The 19,207-nt window shown below is 45.3% G+C and overlaps 1 protein-coding gene across 1 annotated transcript in view; it reads right to left on the reverse strand.

The window, feature by feature from the left end:
- NECAB2 (N-terminal EF-hand calcium binding protein 2) overlaps window positions 1–19,207 on the reverse strand; it is a 263,854-nt gene that overhangs the window by 11,561 nt on the left and 233,086 nt on the right. Inside the window, exon 9 of the mRNA XM_060253951.1 lies at window positions 6,674–6,730. Coding sequence (XP_060109934.1) covers window positions 6,674–6,730 — 57 coding nt within the window. The remainder of the gene's footprint in view (window positions 1–6,673; window positions 6,731–19,207) is intronic.

The following is a 19,207-nucleotide window of genomic DNA, read 5'->3' on the forward strand; positions in this document are numbered from 1 at the left end:
GACTAGCAGGATCTGAGGAACTGTTGGAAACAGTAGGGCTTGCGCTGTCTTTGGATTTTTACAGATGGTCAGTCATGTTTGTTTATCTGCTTCATTTATACCCTACTTTTGTCCTCAATGGGGACCTAGGTAGCTTACAACAGCATTTTCCCCATCTCCATTTTAAGCTCACAACAACCCTGTGAGATAGGCTAGGATGAAAAGGTATGACAAGCCCAAGGTCTCCCACTGAGTATCCATGGCAGAGTGGGGAGTTGAACCTGGTTTTCCCAGATCCTAGTCTGACACTCTAATCACTGTAGCTCTAAGAAGAAGAAGAAGATATTGGATTTATATCCCGCCCTCCACTCCGAAGAGTCTCAGAGCGGCTCACAATATCCTTTATCTCCCTCCCCCACAACAGACACCCTGTGAGGTGGGTGGGGCTGGAGAGGGCTCTCACAGCAGCTGCCCTTTCAAGGACAGCCCCTGCCAGAGCTATGGCTGACCCAAGGCCATTCCAGCAGGTGCAAGTGGAGGAGTGGGGAATCAAACCCGGTTCTCCCAGATAAGAGTCCGCGCACTTAACCACTACACCAAACTGGCTCTTAATTCAAGTCCCTGGTCTTGCCTGACTCTATTGCCGTGTCCTTTTGAGAGAAGCTCCAAGACTACAGCAAAACCACCATCTCAAGAGCTAACATTTTTTTCAAATGCATCTGAACTCTGTCACTAAGAATGAGTTTGGAGACAACAGTAGAAAATGCCTCTGGGAGGCTGACTCTGTACTGTAGGACAAGCCACCCCTGAACCCCTAAGAGCATCATGGGAGACTTTCATGCAGAAAGCACCATTGTTTTGTTAGGCCAGTGAGGGTTCAGTTGTACTCGCTCGGCAGCTTATGGAGAGCCACATTTGCATCCAGTGGTGATGGATCACAGCTGTCCTAGGGTTTCAAGGCAAGAGACAAACAGAGGTGGTTTGCCATTTTCTGCCTCTGCCTCCCAACCCTGGTATTCCTTTGTGGCCTCCCATCCAAGTACTAACCAGGGCTGACCTTTCTTAGCTTCCAAGATCTGACAAGACTGGGCTAGCCTGGGCCACACAGGTCAGGGCACATTCACAACTACTGTACATCCTGTGAGACATCCAGTCAAACATACACATACAAGAGATATTATTAACAACCTTCACCAGGCCTCGGATTCAGTGGGAGCTCACAGGAGGGCAGCTCCTGAACCTTTCTGAGAGTTTCACCTCCTCCTTCTGAGAGTTCCACCTCCTTGTCCATTGAATAGTAGGTGCAGCTGCAGGTGCAGCTCCCCACATGTTCCCCAGAGAGTACTGAGATCGGGAACTCGAAATCTCCTAGTTATCCCCGGGCCAAAAGAAGCCCGCTTAAAATCTACCAGGGACCGGGCCTTTTCTGTTATGGCCCCCTCCTGGTGGAACCAGCTGCCGGAAGAGGTGAGGGCCCTGCGGGACCTTGCCCAGTTCCGCAGGGCCTGTAAGACAACCCTCTTCCGGCTGGCTTATGACTAGCTGGTACAAGAAACCAAGTGTAGTTATAATAGAGGTTGCTGTCCCTAATGTTTTAAATGTTTTAAATGTTTTAAATGTCTTAAATGTCTTAAATGTATTAATTATTTTAACTGTTTTTATGCTTAAATTGTACTTATGTGGAACTTTGTGCTGTGAGCCGCCCTGAGCCACTTGTTGGGAAGGACGGAATAAAAATCATAAAATAAAATAAAATAAAAATAAAATAACAATCCCTAGATGAGCTCCACCACCTATTTTTTCTACAAAACGACCCCTGACCTTCACACTATAATGTTTTTAATTATGAAAGTACCTCTGAGCATGTAGGGTTTCCTCTTCTCACTGCTGTTGAATCTTAGCCAGACTGTGTATCTGGAATGAGGGAAGGGCTTTCCTATCTGTCTTCTCACTCTCTCCTCAGCATGAGGCACAGCAGCTCAGGTAAGAGAGTGGAGTGAGGCTGCTAAGGTGCCCAAAGGAGATCCAGCTGGCTATTGAGAAAGGGGACTAAAACCACCACCTCACTGGGGCCAGCTTGCTCTTTTTCTGGCAGTCTTCTGGGTCTTGAGAGGAGAGCATAGGAGCTGTGGAGAAGGGTGGGGTTGTAGATACTGGGGAGGACAGGCTTTTTATTTCCACCCCTGCCACGAGGCCTGCAACTTATGGAACATTAAAGTTGCAAGCCTCCATGCAGGGCCTGGAGATCTCCCAGAATTACAACTGATCTGCAGTCTACAGAGAAAATGGCTGCTTTGGACAGTGGACTCTATGACATTATACCCTTCTGAAGTCCTCCTTGCCAAACCCCACACTTCCCAGGCTTCATCCCCAAATCACCATGACTTTACCAATCTGGAGTTGGCAGTCCTAGGGAGTTTAGCCATCCTTCAGTAGCAGCTGTTTTATGGTGGCAACCATTAGCCAACCAGAAGCCTGAACAGGCAAAGACTTTGCCCACCTTCCTTAAACATGGGGTAGGTGGCTCATTTGGGAACAGCGCTCAGAAAAGCCACAGGTGGCATGACAAAGACCCACATGTGGCTCCAGAGCTACTGAGTGTGTCTCACTGGCTCAAAGGAAACTACTTCCTGTATACCAGTGGTCTGTGTATTCTGTGCTTAAGAACACAAATATTACTGCTGAAGGGTTATTGTCACCTCTTGGGGAAAAATTCAGATCCTTCTTTGGTAGAGTTGCTTAGAACAGAATGGTCAATTGTTTTTTATGCCTAATGTGGCATATTTTAAAAGATCAGTAACACATGAATCAGCTGATTACTGGTGTGCACAAGACATCTGGATAAACATCAACCATTTTAAACTTGATAGAGAGTTGCCAGTTCCCCCCTGACCACCACCAGAGGATGAGGGTAGTGGTGGTGGTGGGGGTTTATCAGGCTGCCAGATCCAGGTTGGGAAGCCTTTGGAGATTTGGGGATGGAGTCTAGAGAGGACAGAGACCTCAGTGGGGTACAATGCCACAGAGTCTGCCCTCCAAAGCAAAGCACCCATTTTCTCCAGAGGAACTGATCTCTGGAGTCTGGAGAAGAACTGTAATTCCAGGGAATCCCCAGGTCCCACCTGGAGATTAGCATCCCTAATTTATGAAGAATGCTATATACAGAGGTGGGAAAAAAACCCCTTCATTATAGAGACCGTAAGAATTGTTTCATATAACCACAAAATTCTTTATTTGTATTTGTCATGCTGTATTACATTCTGTTTGTAAGTATATTTGTTATATATATAAGTGTTGTGCCAAGGCAATCCATGTTCTGGGACAAGCAAGGCTGATCTGTTCCTGGGATGTATCACTTTCAGATTGCAGGGGGGGGGGTAGTCTGAATAACAAGCTGCTCCCCCCTTATAAAGCTCTCCCTGTACTAGCAAAATTATATAGCCTCTCAGCGAGAGGGTCTAGTCTTGACTTTACCCTTGTAGGTTAGTTTTGGAAGTGTAGAAAGATTTGTTGTTCCTTTTTAACTCAAGGTGGTATTTTTAACGTTCCCTCAGGTTAAATACCCATCCTCAAGTAGAAAAAGAGCACAAATATTCACACCATCTGCTACCTGATGTCTGCAGTGGTATAATCTAGCCACAGAGATCACACATGAGGTTACCAAATTGTTTATTTATTTACTGTATTTATGTCCTGCCTTTTCACCCCACTGGAGACTCAAAGCAACTTACATTGTCCTCTTCTCCATTTTATCCTTAAAAGGAGACTGTGAAGTAGGTCAGGTTTGAGAGAGGGTGAGTGCTTTCACATGGCAACTGTCTGCAAGTGGATTTTGCTATTCTTTCACACAGTAAAAATCCAGTTGCAAAACATGTTTTTTTGGGGGGCTTTTTTTGTAGCAGGAATTCCTTTGCCTATTAGGCCACACACCCCTGATCTAGCCAATCCTCCAAGAGCTTTCAGTAGGCCCTGTAATTACAGCGCTGCAAGCTCTTAGAGCATTGGCTACATCAGGGGTGTGTGGTCTAATATGCAAAGGAGTTCCTGTTACAAAAAAAAAGCCGAGTGTGTGTGAATGTACCCAATGACTGTCCCAAGGTAATACAGAAACCTACCACAGCAGAGTAGGGATTCAAACCTGAATCTTCTAGATCCTAGTCTGACAATTTAACTACACTTAAATCATATTTTATACATTCCAGTAGTCCTTAAAAAAAAACAACCAGCAACCAGGAACAGTCTGCCTTTCCTAGTACATGGTAATGCATTCTCCTTGCCTTTTGTATATACTTTTTAAATTAGAATGTTCCTACTTTCACTACAAGTAGCATGTTTCATATTTCATCCCTTTTCCCCTTGCCAGAACTTACTAAAGGTTGACTCTTTGATGCTCTTACATCCTGATTCTTATATACATGCATGCAATGAGGATACAAGAACATTTAGGTACATCATGTAGGGCACAGCTTGCCATTTTGCGTACTGTGGTTCACTTTCCTTTTGGACTGCAAAACTTGTTGATGTATTACAGAACATTTTTCCTACTCTATCTTTAAGAAGAAGAACAATCACTGAGCTGTATCCTACTGGCTTTTCTGCTGGCAAAAGATGAAGGAGGGGAACCCTTTTGATTGCCGAAAATGCGGAGCTGGGGAAGGTAGAAGCCAAAAGCCACCTGGGACCAGTGTTCCCTCTAAGCTAAGTTAGTGTGAGCTAGCTCACAGTTTTTATACCTCCAGCTCATACATTTTTGTCTCAGCTCAGGAAGGCTGGCCCCAGAGCAAACTACTTTATGCGGTAGCTCACAACTTTAATGCCAATAGCTCACAAAGTAGAATTTTTGGTCACAGGGCTCCATAGCTTTGAGGAAGCATTGCCTGGGACCAGGACTGCAGTGAAGAAAGGCATTGGACAAAATGGAGAGGAAGGGCTGGCAGGATGAAAACCATCTTCTTTTGCTTCTCAATCAGGAAGCCAATTCCTTCTGGGTTGACCATTCCCACCTCCCTCACCCACGTAAATGGGGCTTATCTCTTCTCCATCTCGAAACGGGTCAAATGAGGACTGAGGTGAGGATCCTGTTGGCCTCTGCTTCCCAATGACTTAAGATACATATTAATCTCAAAGGACACAAGATTCTTACCAGCTGAACTGGCTTCACAGGGCTGAAGGAGGCCTTGAAAGAATGGGCCTTTCACCTGGCACCCTGTTGTCATGGACAAAAGGATCAGACCAAATTCACAGTTAGGCAAAGGATTTGTGACTTGGAATGCCAGCAAGACTTAATGAAGTCTCCTGGCTTCAGAGCCTCTGAGACGACAAGATACATCATGGTGATGGCCCAATATCTTAATATTCTATATTTCCCCCCTTACACGAGAGCTTTTACACTGACCAGATGTGGTGCCACGCTGTCCATCGTTTTGGAAGGGAGATATAAGAAAATCGCATATTCTGAAATGATTTGCCCCTGCCCTCTAGCAGAGGTGGAAACAATGGGACATTCCCCCTGCTGCCTCCTCTATAAACAAATTTGACATGAGACCATTCTTTCTCTTGTAGACAGTTCCTGTGGTAGGGGTGAACCAGATATGCCTAGATAAATTATTAACAGCTATTACCAAGCTAACTGCTAGAATCTGTGCACAGGCGATCGAAGTGTGCAATAAATATCAGCCCTTCCCTTTTGAGCCTTGACTTAGGTTTCATCATGAGGATTATATAGTTCTTGATTTTTAGATTCCAGATTCAAATTTTAAATATGATTATTATGATGTTATTTTATGTATTTTATATTTTATTCTCTTTCTACTATGTAGTTTTGTCTAGATTTTTTGTTAAATTTTCTATTTCTATTTTGAGTTTAACTTGAATACCTGTGTACCTGATAATGCTCTTGTCAGTTGGATCTGGTCATTGACTATAATAAAATCAACTGAATAAAATGTGACCGAAGCATTCTGAGTTACAACTCTCCCGCCTAAGCAGGGCTATGTGAAATGGGATGGAGGGGAAGGGGATGCATTTTGCAAACAGTTTTCCTGAAACGCTAAAATGGTCAAGGTGCTGGACTAGGATCTGGAAGATGCAGGTTCAAATCCCACCTCGGTCCTGAAACTAACTGGGTGACTTTGAACTGATTACTTTCTCTCTTTCATCCTACCTTACAAGGTTGTTGTGAAGAGAGACACGTATGTTGCTGTGAGTTCCTTAAAAGGAAAGGTGGGATAAAAATGCACCAGATGGATAGATCAAATCTAGAATACAGAGAAATATATAAACATATCTGGATTCATATATCAGTTATCTGTTCCATAGATCTGAAAATGTGTGTGTTTGGAGGTGTGAGAATCAGCTCTGAAAATAAGGACGAATGAAAAACCTCCCACTCCATTGCAAGCAGCTTCCTTTCTCATGGGCTTGAGTTTGACCATATGGCTGAGACAGCATTTCATGTTGGGAAGGGGGGACAGCATGGGACGGACAACCGGAGGGATTCAGCCGTAAGGGGAGTCTGATTAAGCTTTCCGCCTGCTTTACTCAAAGGAGAGATGACCTTTCGAGCTGCTTTTCCAGCAGATGGTGGCAGAAACGAAGCCACAAGAAAAAAAAAATCTTGCCCCTCCTGGTTCTGATTTGCATATGCAAATATATTCTGTCTGTAGAGACAGATGGGAGTTTCGAGAGTACTCACCGCACAGGCTGTGTTTTCGCTGTCTGACAGTCGTTGATGCAGGTCAAACCAGAGAGTCTGTTGCAGAGGAAACGAAGACAGGAGAAAGTTGGAAACTGGCAGCACACCAAATGAAAAAAAAAGCAGCTTTACAAAAGCAGCTGTGAAAGAGTCAAAATGGTGAAGGGGAATCCATGTGTATTTAGATCATATTTTTGCCCAGACAGATGTACTACATGAGCTAGGAGGGGTCCATATCCTTAAAAAGGAAAAATGGAGCACACACATTGAGGGCAACTAAGTCCTGCTGCTTCTCGCACCCTACCTCACTGTGATCCACAGTCTGAAGTATTTTTCTCCCAGCCTGGCTCTGATAACCAGAAGTGAGCTGGGCTGGAAGAGAAATGCTGAAAGCAACATTAGAAAGAAAAGGGAAGAGAGGAGCCAGGGTTTAGCTCCCCTCACCTACACCCTCCATCTTCTGTTAAATAAAATAGACTATTTCTGGCCCCACATTATTAGGTAGACACATGGCTCTCTCCCTGCTCATCTCTATCACAGCCCTGATAAGAAAAAATATTTTGCACAAATAGCATTCAAATGCCACAAAGACAAAATCTTGAAAATCGGGCCTGGGCCAGTTTGCTCCCAGTGACACTAGCTTTCTGCTTGCATGGACGTATATAAAATGTATGAGAGAATTCAATGATTCCCCATGCAATGGTACAGAGACCTTTCTTCCACTTCATTCTGCCGCATATGTAGCTCAGCCTTCATCGGGCACTGAGTGACAGGAGAGTTCTGTCTTTGGAACTTTTTCACACAAGCAAATCTGTCCCTTGATGAGACGGTGATAAATGCACATGAATGAACCAGCCTCCTGGCTTTGACATCAGCAGAGGCTTGGAGACTAGAGGACTGGACAATAAATTGATTCCAAAGCAAAGGTAGAGAGAAATGGCCATGGAAGTTTTAGTCGGCTTTCATTGCATTTTCCTATGTATATATTACACTGTTTTCACTGTGTTACTTTCTGATCTTGTATTCCTGCTTTAATGCTTCATTTCTCATATGTGTTATATTGTATTTAGTGCTCTGAGCAAAGAGGAAAGGCAGGGTATAAATGTTTCAATAATTAAAATAAACAGGTCTTTAATTCTGTGATCTGCTTTTATTGTATTGCCCGTTGCATGTATTATACAGCTATTGCATTTTTTTTAAAAAAATTGTGTGATCTGTTTTATATCTCAGCAGGAAATTTCAGACTGAAAATGAAGTTAGCAATCTCAGACTGAAAATGAAGTTAGTAATTAAATAAATGGAAGGAAGCTTAAAAATACTGTGAGTCTATCAACATATCTCCAGAGGTTCTGGCCCAGGGATTAGGGTTGCCAGCTCTGGGTTAGGAAATACCTGGAGATTTGGTGGGGGGGGGAGCCTGGGAGAGGGGGAGGTTTGGGGAGGGGAAGGACCTCAGCAGGGCAGAGCACCACAGAGTCCACCCTCCAAAGCACTGATTTCCTCCATGTGAACTGATCTTGGTTGTTTGGAGATCAATTGCAATAGCTGACAATCTCCAGGTGCCACCCGTAGGTTGGCAATCCAGCTGGGATAGAATGTATCCTTTGCATGTGCAAAGTCCTGGGTTCGGTTCCTGGCATCTTGAGCAAAAAGATCTCAGATCACAGATGTTGGGGCAAGCTTTTTTCTAACCCAGGAGAGCTTCTGCCGGTCAGAAACAGAAAATGTGGAGAAAGACAGTTTAATGCTGTAAGGCAGCTTCTTATGATGACAAATAAATATTATTCTAGGCAGACCTTTTAATTTGTTGCTATAGAGTCCAGGAAAGATTTCCTGCTGAAGTTCTGTGTAGGCGCCTACTTCCCCAGCAGAGTAGCACAGAGTGTCACCCTGACACAACTACTCCTAAACACTTCTGCTTCCTCTCGCTCACACAGACCCCAAAACATGCCGGGCTATCACCTGACTTGAATCAAGCACTTAATGAGCAGCTTCTAGAAAGGTTCTAATTTCTCCTGGGGGCTTGAGATGAATAATGCCTTCATTCCCTTTGTGATGTGCATCAGGAGAAGAGGGCTATGGCTTCCCTGGGGGAATTCACCCAGATTCTCTGAACTTCCTGGGCTTGGAGAGCCAAAAAAAAAAAGAGGTGGCCCTCAAATTTAAACCATTGCTAATTCAGGAGTGCGTGATATGTTTCACAACTTGCTCTTACGCACGTCTATCTGACCAAAATGTGACACATACTCTCAGCCTGCAGCTGCAGACTTAAGCAAATATACTTTGGTAAAAGGCACCCAGGGCTTTTTTTTTAAGCAGGAAGGCAGTTCTGGCTGGCTTGGCATTGGGGGTGTGGCCTAATATGCACATGAGTACCTGCAAGCCCTGTGTGAAACAATGGTAGTGACAGGGTGTGTGATCTAATATGCAAATGAGTTCCTGCTGAGCTTTTGTGACAAAAAAAGCCCCGCAGGCACCATTTAAAAAATCAGTATAGAGTTTTGTCACTCTTTCTGTCATAATCTTTTACTATTTTTATCATGGTTAGGGGCCTCAAAAGCTGGAAGTGACCTGGGCTTCTCTGGACTTCTGACAGGGCCTGGGGGTAGACTTGGAGGGGGGGGAGGTCTTGTACAAGAGTGGGAGACCTCCTTTCTGGGCCCCATGTTCCCTGCTGCCTCTCAACAGGCCAGTGCAGGGACTATGCAGAGAATGACCTCCACCCAGCAGCACAACACCACCGCCATATAGGGGTGACACTTTAGGATTCACCCCAAACTCTGTGGTTTTACCATAGAATTTTAGGCAAGTTCTAGCACATTGCCCCAATGTAGGATAGCCAAGTCTGTGTTGGAAAATACTTGGAGACTTTGGAAATGGATCTGGGAGAGGGTGGGGTTTTGGGGGGACAGACTCAGCATGCTCCAATGCCATAGAGCCTACCCTTCAAATCAGCCATTTCTCCAGGGGAGCTGATCTCTTCCTGCTGGAGGTCAATTGTAAAAGCAGAAGATCTTCAGGCCCCACCTGGAGGCTGGCAACCATACTCCAATGGGTTGGGGTCACTTCTGACTTGTGCCAGTTGTGACACTGCAATACTGGGGTTTCTGGAACTTGTACATTCCTTCCCCCCACCCAATTTTTTTCCCACCAGTTGTTTAGGGTAGAGGCAGGTCCAATACTCCCAAGGGGCACTGATATTCACCAGTGGGCCAGATGATCGCCTGCCATCATCCAGGGCAGGCTGTGACTGGTGCTGCTATGCAGTGCTCCGCCCTCCTGAGTCTTGGGAGAGCTTGTCAGTGGCCCACTGATGCTGACCCCTGATGTCTGCAATGAGTCTTATAAAGATTCTAGTAGTTGCACTTGGACTCTTGAAAGAGATTTGTTACCAGTTGTTTAAAATACCACCCCCACAAGTGCAACGTGTGCCGAAAGCTAGGGCACAGTGCTTGCTGTTCAGCATCCAAGGGCCAATTTCTACATGGGTTATCCACCACCATCATATCAATTGGTCCCTGGATGGTGAAGGAAAGTGCCATGAAGTTGCAGTTGCAGTCAGCTTATGGCAACCCCATAGGGCAGGGATGGCCAAACTTGTTTAACATAAGAGCCACATAAAATAAATGAGAGCTGCAAGACATGAATGTCAGATGTTTGAGGGAAGAAAGGAAGGAAAATAGGTGGAAAAGGAGGGGGAGAGAGGTGGAAAGAAAGCAACTTTAACTTTAAATGCATGCTCCAGGCTGCTGACCAATGAGGCTAAGGGGGCTTCAAGAGCCATACAATATGTGCGAAAGAGTCACATGTGGCCACCCCCGCCAAGGGTTTTCAAGACAAGAGATGAATGAAGATGGTCTGTCATTGCCTTTCTCTGTATAGCAACCCTGGGCCTCCTTGTGGGGTCCCCCATCCAATACTACCCAGGACTGACCCTGCTTAGTTTCTGAGACCTGATGAGATTGGACTAGCCTAAACCATTGAGATCAGGGCAACCCTTGGATGCTGTAAGAGAAATGCACTGCTAAGCCCCATCCTGTCCTGCTCCATCCTCTTGAACAGACTTCTGCCTTCTCTCTTTAAAACAAACAACCCCTCTCCTCAGGAAGGAAGGATGAGAGCAAGGAACTACTCTGGGAGCACAACAGCCCCATCTCTCTTCCTCACGCACACTCTTTGAAGGAGCTGAAAGTGAGAGGGGAGCCCACAGGCTGGGAATCTGGAGCAGACTCTAGGCCCAGCTGAGTTGCTTGGCAACACTCCCCCAGCACCCCCAGCTTCGCCTCCTCAGAGCAGCTCAAAACAAGGTGAGCTGTCCCTCAGCTGGAAGCAGAGACAAAGACAGAGACAGACACAGCAAGTGGCCGCATCGGGGTTCTGGCAGAGGCGGTGGATTATCACCTGGCGGTGCCAGGTGACAAGAAAGACACCACTCACACCTGGATGGTGCTCCAGGGCACTGCAGTGCTTGGCAAATAAACTTAACTCCTTTAAGGATGTCTATGTATACATGCATGGATGTGAAATGATTAAAATATAAATTAATCACTTGTCTATTTGATCTCCCTCCTCAGCAGACAGACACACCTGTGCAAATTCTCTTGGAAACTCTGGAAGCTGAGAGAGGGGCAGCTTGAACAAGGGTAGGTGGTTTCTCTGCCTGATTTGCTCAGGAACTTGGCCCAAACAAATGGAATGTGCCCTTCTTTTCTTTTAGACTAAACAATGTGCCCTTAGCCTAAACAATGTGCCCTTCTTTTCTTTTGGACTAGATGGACCCTTAGCCTTTTTATGTTTAGTTTTAAAATACTCTTCCTGCCCCCTCCATTAAATGTTGTAGGCACAGTATTTGAATGCATTCCAATGAGCTAATAGCACGAACATTAAAATGCTGCATACCTCTACAGTTTCCAGCTTGATCGGTCCTTGTCATCAAGTTCCTAAACCCCTATTGTGCTCCTTCAAAAATTTTAATGTGGGTATCTGCTCAGTGCACTTCTCAAAGGAATAAAGGTCCTTCATGTGCAACCTCTGTGTGCTAAACATGGGTTTCAGTCAAAAAACAACTCCTGAAAATGTACACATGCTCTGAACCCTACACAAATTGACTGATTTTGAGGAGGGAAGGGGAGATATGCTGTTGCCTGGACAACCATTTCCTAAAAATATTGCTGAGATGATAGTGGAGCCCCCCTAGTTGTTATGACAACACAACACAGAAGGGATACTGGTGAGAATGCAATACATGACTTCTCTCCAGTACAGTCTATAATAGCAGGTAGTCCTTGAAGCAACTGAACAGTGGAGGTCTATAGTCAGTGCTGCTTTCTAGGGAAATGCTCCAATTAATATGGAAATATCAGTTTTAAAGGGTTGCCAACCATTCACCCTTGTTTACCTTGAGACAGTAAAGTACCACAGATCACAAATGCAAGTCTCTTGCAACAAACCACAACGTCTCAGTCTCCACACTACAAGAAACTAGGCTGAAAGAACTGCCTGATCAGATGAGGGTCAGGTGACATACAGGACAAATGGGGATTTATCTGGTCCTGAATCAGATATATTTCCTCATACTTCCCATTGCTTAGAAGTCTCTATCCAAGAGGAATGGCATGGTGTTGTGGTTAGAGCCAGGACCTGGGATGACTGGGTTCAAATCCCTCACTTTCCCTCCATTTCATGACAACCATGCAAAGCTGAGTGTTGGTGCATCTTGGCCCAAGGTCATCAGCAAGTTTCCATGGTGTAGTGGGGATTCAAACCCTCAACTCTCTGATGCTAGTTGGACACTGCAACCGCTATACCACACTGGATCTCCAGATGGATATCCTTTGTGAGCTACTGATGGTAAGAACTCATTGTTAAAGGAGAACCTGCTTTATATGAGATAAAGTATGACATCATATTGAATGAAAATAAGAAAGAGAATGACCCTCTGACCATTTCAAAAGCACTACAATGGGGGTGGCCAAACTGAGGCTCAGGAGTCACATGTGGCTCTTTCACATATATTGTATGGCTCTCAAAACCCCCACCATCCTGTTGGCCATGCCTTCTCTCTTTAAACCACTTCCCCAATCCAAGCCAGTTGCCAGCTTGGAGAATGCATTTAAAGTTAAAGTTGCTTTCTTTCTACCTCCACTTCCCCCATATAAGCAAGTTTGGCCACTCATGCACTAAGCTCAATCCAGACACGGTAAACTTATGTTTTCTATGATAGGCACAAACCTGGCTTGTTTGCTATGCTTGTATGCTCAGTCCTTAAGCATGGAGGTTAGCTGAAATCTTCCTTGAATCAAAGTCCAGTTGACCATGACATCTGAATACAGGAGTCCTTCCCACCACAGGTTGAATCCCATATGTACATTATTTGATTCAAGGCTTCCCAAACTGGGAGGCTTCCAATTGTGTGTCTTGCATGAGGGGAGGAAAGCAGCAGAATTCAAGTACAGCAAACAAGTTGTGTTCATGCCCATCATGGACAAACAGAGGCTGGTCTTGACACTGGGTGGTGGTCACAGTTTCCAAAAAAGGAAAGAAAAAAGCAGCTACGGTGAAATATATTTGATTGCTCCAATTCAATGTAAAGAACCATAAAACTATATTATGTGGGCATAGTTGAAGCCTGACACACAGTCATGAAGATTTCTCAGTGACTCCTTCTCCAAATCAAATGAACAAAATCAAACCATTCTTTAATACAGTACAAAAGAAAAGACATTATTATATATCAGAAAGTACCCAGCCAGTATTCCCAATCAATCAGTCAGTCAATCAGTTTATTTATTTGGCCAACAACCACTACATATCAAAAGCAAAAGCTGTACAGAAAACTCATTAAGAAATAAAATTGGTCTGTCCTATTTCCAGCAGTTAGAAATCTCTAACAATCATGCTCCACCTTGCTCGGTGATTCGGAGAATGGAACTAATTTTAGCTGGTTTTAGTTAGGGATGTTTTAACTATTATTAACTATTATTGTAAGCTGCTGGGAACCAAGAGAGAAAGCAGGATAGAAATGTTTTGATAAATAACTAATCTGGGAATTTAGCAGCCCCATGGTGCAGAGTGGCAAAGCTGCAGTACTGCAGTCTGAACTCTCTGCTCACGATCTGAGTTCGATCCCTGTGGAAGATGGGTCCAGGTAGCCGGCTCAAGGTTGACTCAGCCTTCCATCCTTCTGAGGTCGGTAAAATGAGTACCCAGCTTGCTGGGGGAGGGGGGGGGGGAGAAGTGTAGATGACTGGGGAAGGCAATGGCAAACCACACTGTAAAAAAGTCTGCTGTGAAAACCGTGATGCGATGTCACCCCAGAGTCAGAAACGACTGGTGCTTGCACAGGAGACTACCTTTACCTTTTTTAAATCTGGCAGTTAAGGATACTTGCACTTCAAGTATTTTAAGGGTTAGGTTTTTTTCTTTTTAGGATTGTAATTACATTTTAGGTCCTGTCAGATAGGTAAGGGAAACAAGATATCACTGAGTCTCACTGCTGACTACCCCAAGGCTACTAATATTCACTCAGCCAAGGTCAGGTGCAAAGCAGCCTCTAGAATCCAGGCAATAAGTGAGATGAAATCGATTGGATTTCAGTTTTCTTGTGGCTTTCAGGACCTGAGAGCAGTTGCTGTGAGGAAGCAGGCTTAGGAAACATATTAAAAGGAAAAGACAGATGAACCAAGCTTCTGGACAGCTACATCACAAGTTTCTAAGAAACAGAAAACAAACAGCATCTTTTTTTTTTCTTTTGGCCTCTTGAGAAGGATCCCTGATTTTTATTTTAATGATCCTAGAGGCTGCACTTGGTGTAAATCTGGCCTTAACCCATTCAGAGGGTGAAGAGTGACTGCAGAAAGGAAATGGGGTGGTGGGGGTGGTGGTGGCAGGGAGTCTGTCTCTCCTTACTGCCTTGGGGCATTGGAGTCAGTCTTAATAAAAGGTACTATGCAATGGTTGCTTTGGGGGAGGGGAGAGAGAGTTGAAGAGCCCGCTTCAGGCACTTGAGGGGATTATATGCTGAGGAGATTTCCTTGTAGTCATTTCTTCCAAACCCTTTGCTCAAAAGACTGGAACATTCCCAGAAAGGTTATTTGAGGGTGTTTTTAAAACACCCACCGCCATCCCCTAGTTGCAGTGGCTCTAGTTTCTGCGACTGCTGGGATTACTTTCCCACACTCTTTCCAATTCCATCAAAAAGCAGTTGTTGCATTCAGTTTATTGCCCTGCTTGCAATGCCAACAAGACTGTAGAAAGCTCAGGGCAAGCAGTTTCTGCCTTGCTGAAATATCCAAAGTCTACAAACCCTTCTTCAAACTCTCCGTAATGGTGGAAAGTGGTGGATGCAAGTGACTGACTGACTGACTCCTTCCTTCCTTCCTTCCTTCCTTCCTTCCTTCCTTCCTTCCTTCCTTCGGCTCAGGGCAGTACACAGCATTTTAGTGAATACATTTACAAATCACTGATTAAAACAGTTAAAACAACAAACAAGTTCTACAGCTATTTCAGATGGTGCTTAAAGGACAAATTTATGTCTGTGCCCCATGGGGGAGAGGTGAGATGGAGGAGGCCAGCTCAGTGAAAAACCATTGCTGCCCTCAACCTTATGATGACCCCATAGAGTTTTCCAGGCAAGAGACAAATAGAGGTGGTTTCCCATTACCTGCCTCTGCATAGCAAAGCCAGTCTTCCTTGGTGGTCTCCCATCCAAATATTACATCATGTCATAAAACAGCAGATAAATTCCATACGAATAATCCATTTAAAACTTCAATATAGAGTTAAATTCTAATATAAGTAAAATTAAAATAACTAATTTAAATTACCTAATCACGGCATGGGTTTAAGATGATTCACCAGTGCTAATTGTCTCCACAGAGACGCTCAAAAGTTTATCAGACATTATTTGGCAAATGCTGGAATTGCTGTTGTAAGGGTGACTTCCTACATATGTGGTGCTTATGCGAAAAAGGTGAGGGGTACTAGAAAATGGTGAATCAGACTACTGCAGAGGCGTTACGGGTAGTTTTCCACTTTAAAGCTGAGTTCTTTCTATTAAACCATGTAGGGAAGGTGTGAGAAAACTCTCCTCAGGAAATAATGTTGATGTGAGGTTCCCCAGCCCTGAAGTGGGTTCCACGCCATCTATCATTTCATTGGGAGAAAAGTGAAGTCTCAGAATTGTGAAGGAGAGGGGCTACGGCACCCAGGTACTCTTCCTTCCTTGGACTTACTCTCTCTTTCTCCTCTCTCAGAGCTCAGCCCATCTTTCCTCACCAGCCAGGTGTGGAAGTTTCCTTTTCATGGCCTTTCCTGGTCCCACTCCTACTTGGCCTGAACCTTATCCCATTTCCTTGCACTCTTCCCTTGAGGGGAGAAAAGAAAAGGAAGTGTCACCCACCTCTTTCCCATGCTGCCGGTCTTCCTGCCCCTATTCTTCTCTGTGTGGCTCAGGAGGGGAGCCTGCTGCTTTCCAATCCAGCCTCCTCCCCCTTCTGGCTCAGGCCTGCTTCTAGCCTCTGCCCCCCTCCTGCCATCACAGTGCTGGCTGTAGTCTCTCACCTTTCACCCAGCAGTTGTAGATGGGTAGGTGGAGTTCTCTGTCTTTGCTGCTGCCACCATGAGCCTCCTCTGTCCTGCCTGGCTCCTGCAAGGCCTTTCTTCCCTGGCTGCAGGTTGCCAGTCTCTGGCTGATAACATCATTGGTGGCCACAAACACTGTAGAACAGCCAGCCTTCAGGTTGGACCTGGAGATCTCCTGCTTTTACATCTGATCTCCAGCTGGCAGAGAAAATGGCTGCTTTGAAGGGTGGACTCTTTAGACTCTGCTGAGACCCCTCCCCTCCCTAAACCCCACCCTCTCCAGGATCCATCCCCAAAGTCTCCAGGTATTTTTCAACACATACCTGGCAACCCTAAAGCACAGTGATCATGTCTCGGCTGCCACAGCCAATGTCATCAGTTCCATCCAGCTCTTCCTGATACCTACAGCCAGGTAGAAGCTCTCCAACAGGGTCATGGCTGTCCTCCCCCTCAACTCCCCAGAACAGGTGAATTCACCGCCGCCGCCCCCCCCCCCCCCATGATGTCCATGGCTTGCTTGGCAAGGCAGCTCTGGCCCACAACAACAGACTGCAGGTAGAATTGTTAATGCACACTTCTAGAAATCTCCAATAGTTCCAGGGGTGGGGGGAAAGATGGGTTGATGAAAATATGAGAAACAATTAGTATGGTAAAACTTAGCACATTTCAGAGATCTAAGGAGATTAGAAGTCTGGAAATATGCTGGTGTCCCATAATATGTTGAGAATCCATTCATGATGATTTGATTGTGTTGTGATAAAATGTAACTATATTATTCATAGCAGTTAAATCCGTGATTAAGTTTTATGACCTGCATTTACTAAGATGATGGGTGGTGGCAGCCTCAAGAGATGCTGGGCAGACTGGTACTCCTGAGCAGCAGCCTTCCCCTAATCCTCTGATTCAGAGTCTGTGAAAACATGAGCAGACCAGGAAGATGCTTCCTGGTTGCTCCTGCTAAGCTCCAGTGAAATAGCAGGTAACCCAGACCTGCTGGACCTGCTGCCTCCTGATTAGAATAAGAGAATCACAGAATTGGAAGGGACCTCCAGGATCATCTAGTCCAGGGGTGGCCAACTGTAGCGCTCCTGATGTTTTTTGCCTACAACTCCCATTAGCCCCAGCCAGCATGGCCAATGACTGGGGCTCATGGGAGTTGTAGGCAAAAAACATCTGGAGAGCAACTGTTGGCCACCCCTGAGTCTCATGAAAACATGAGCAGACCAGGAAGATGCTTCCTGGTTGCTCCTGCTAAGCTCCAGTGAAATAGCAGGTAACCCAGACCTGCTGGACCTGCTGCCTCCTGATTAGAATAAGAGAATCACAGAATTGGAAGGGACCTCCAGGATCATCTAGTCCAGGGGTGGCCAACTGTAGCGCTCCTGATGTTTTTTGCCTACAACTCCCATTAGCCCCAGCCAGCATGGCCAATGACTGGGGCTCATGGGAGTTGTAGGCAAAAAACATCTGGAGAGCAACTGTTGGCCACCCCTGAGTCTAGTCCAACCCCCAGTCTTGGAGGCTTTCAGCAGGCCTATGTTGGGTCTCATGCTGCTGGAGCATGTACTCAAGCTTGTTGCTTGCCAGTTAAGTCTATGGCTTTTCCTAGAGATCTGTTAGCCCTTAATGTCCGCTTTGGGTTGATTGCAAGCAGGGCTTTCTTTGTAGCAGGAACTCCTTTGCATATTAGGCCACACACTCTCGATGTAGCCAATCCTCCTGGAGCTTACAGTAGGCCCTGTACTAAGAGCCCTGTAAGCTCTTGGAGGATTGGCTACATCAGGGGGCATGGCGTAAAATGCAAAGGAGTTCCTGCTACAAAAAAAGCCCTGACTGTGAGCCATTCACAGTCTTGGCCACTCCAACTAGTCAGCCTTGTTCCTTCTGGGGATCTCCAACAGCAAGGGATAAGGTGAGCTATGAAGATAAAGGAATTCTACTTCTGTGCCAGAAAAAAATGTCTCTGCAGCAGAGACAAGGTCTGTTTCTACGCAGCAGCAAATCTAGCCTACGCCTGCTAGGTTTATTATCCATCACAACTGCGGGGATATCCATAAAAGTCTTATTTCAATAACCAGCGAAACTGGCCCTAAGAGGGGAAAGCCCAATCTCTGGAAGGATAGAATGCTGAAACGGCTCATTGAAATTATGGATTTTAGAATACCGTTGAGGGAAAGCATATTTCTGGTATGTGCAATAAATCACAATTTCACTATCCCCTCAGGGTACACTTAAAAGGGAAAGGAACTGGCGGAATTCAGCGGAGATTTTCCTACAGAGACTGCAGAAGGGAAGGGAAGAGATCTGGGCTGCAAGCTAACAAAATCAATTATTATTATTATTCCCCCCCCCCCCAAAAAAAGGTTATTAATCTGTTCATTGAGTTGCTCTTGGTGCTGGCTGCTTCCAGTGTGGCTATTAGGCATGATGGACTCAGGCGTATCGGGAAAGAAACATCAGAGCGTTCTGGGTTCTAAAAATCTGCCCCAACTTCAGTGGGGAATGTTAGAAAGACAATGGTTCTGTCCAAGACAAAAGACTCAAAGCGCAGTCCTCTGCAACTTTCTTGCCCTGATACAGAACCTAACAACCAGACTCACTCCCCAAATAAGAATGCAGGTTATTGCACACTTATTGCAATTGTGAAATATTAGGCAAGATACCAAGGTAAAACACATACATGCCAAACAGTTCAGCACGAAGGGATGAAATTTCAAGCTGCCCTTATACAGGGTTGCTAACCTCCAAGTGGGGCCTAGAGATCTCCCCAAAGTTCAACTGATCTCCAGATGACCAAAATGGCTGCTCTGCAGAGTAGACTCTATGACAGGGGTGGCCAAACTGCAGATTGGGAGCCACATGTGGCTCTTTCAGACATATTGTGTGGCTCTTGAAGCACCCACCACTCCATCGGCTGGCTTGGAAAAGGCATTTCTCTCTTTAAATCACTTC

Source organism: Heteronotia binoei, chromosome 14 (genome assembly GCF_032191835.1).
Source record: "Heteronotia binoei isolate CCM8104 ecotype False Entrance Well chromosome 14, APGP_CSIRO_Hbin_v1, whole genome shotgun sequence".
Lineage (NCBI taxonomy): Eukaryota > Metazoa > Chordata > Lepidosauria > Squamata > Gekkonidae > Heteronotia > Heteronotia binoei.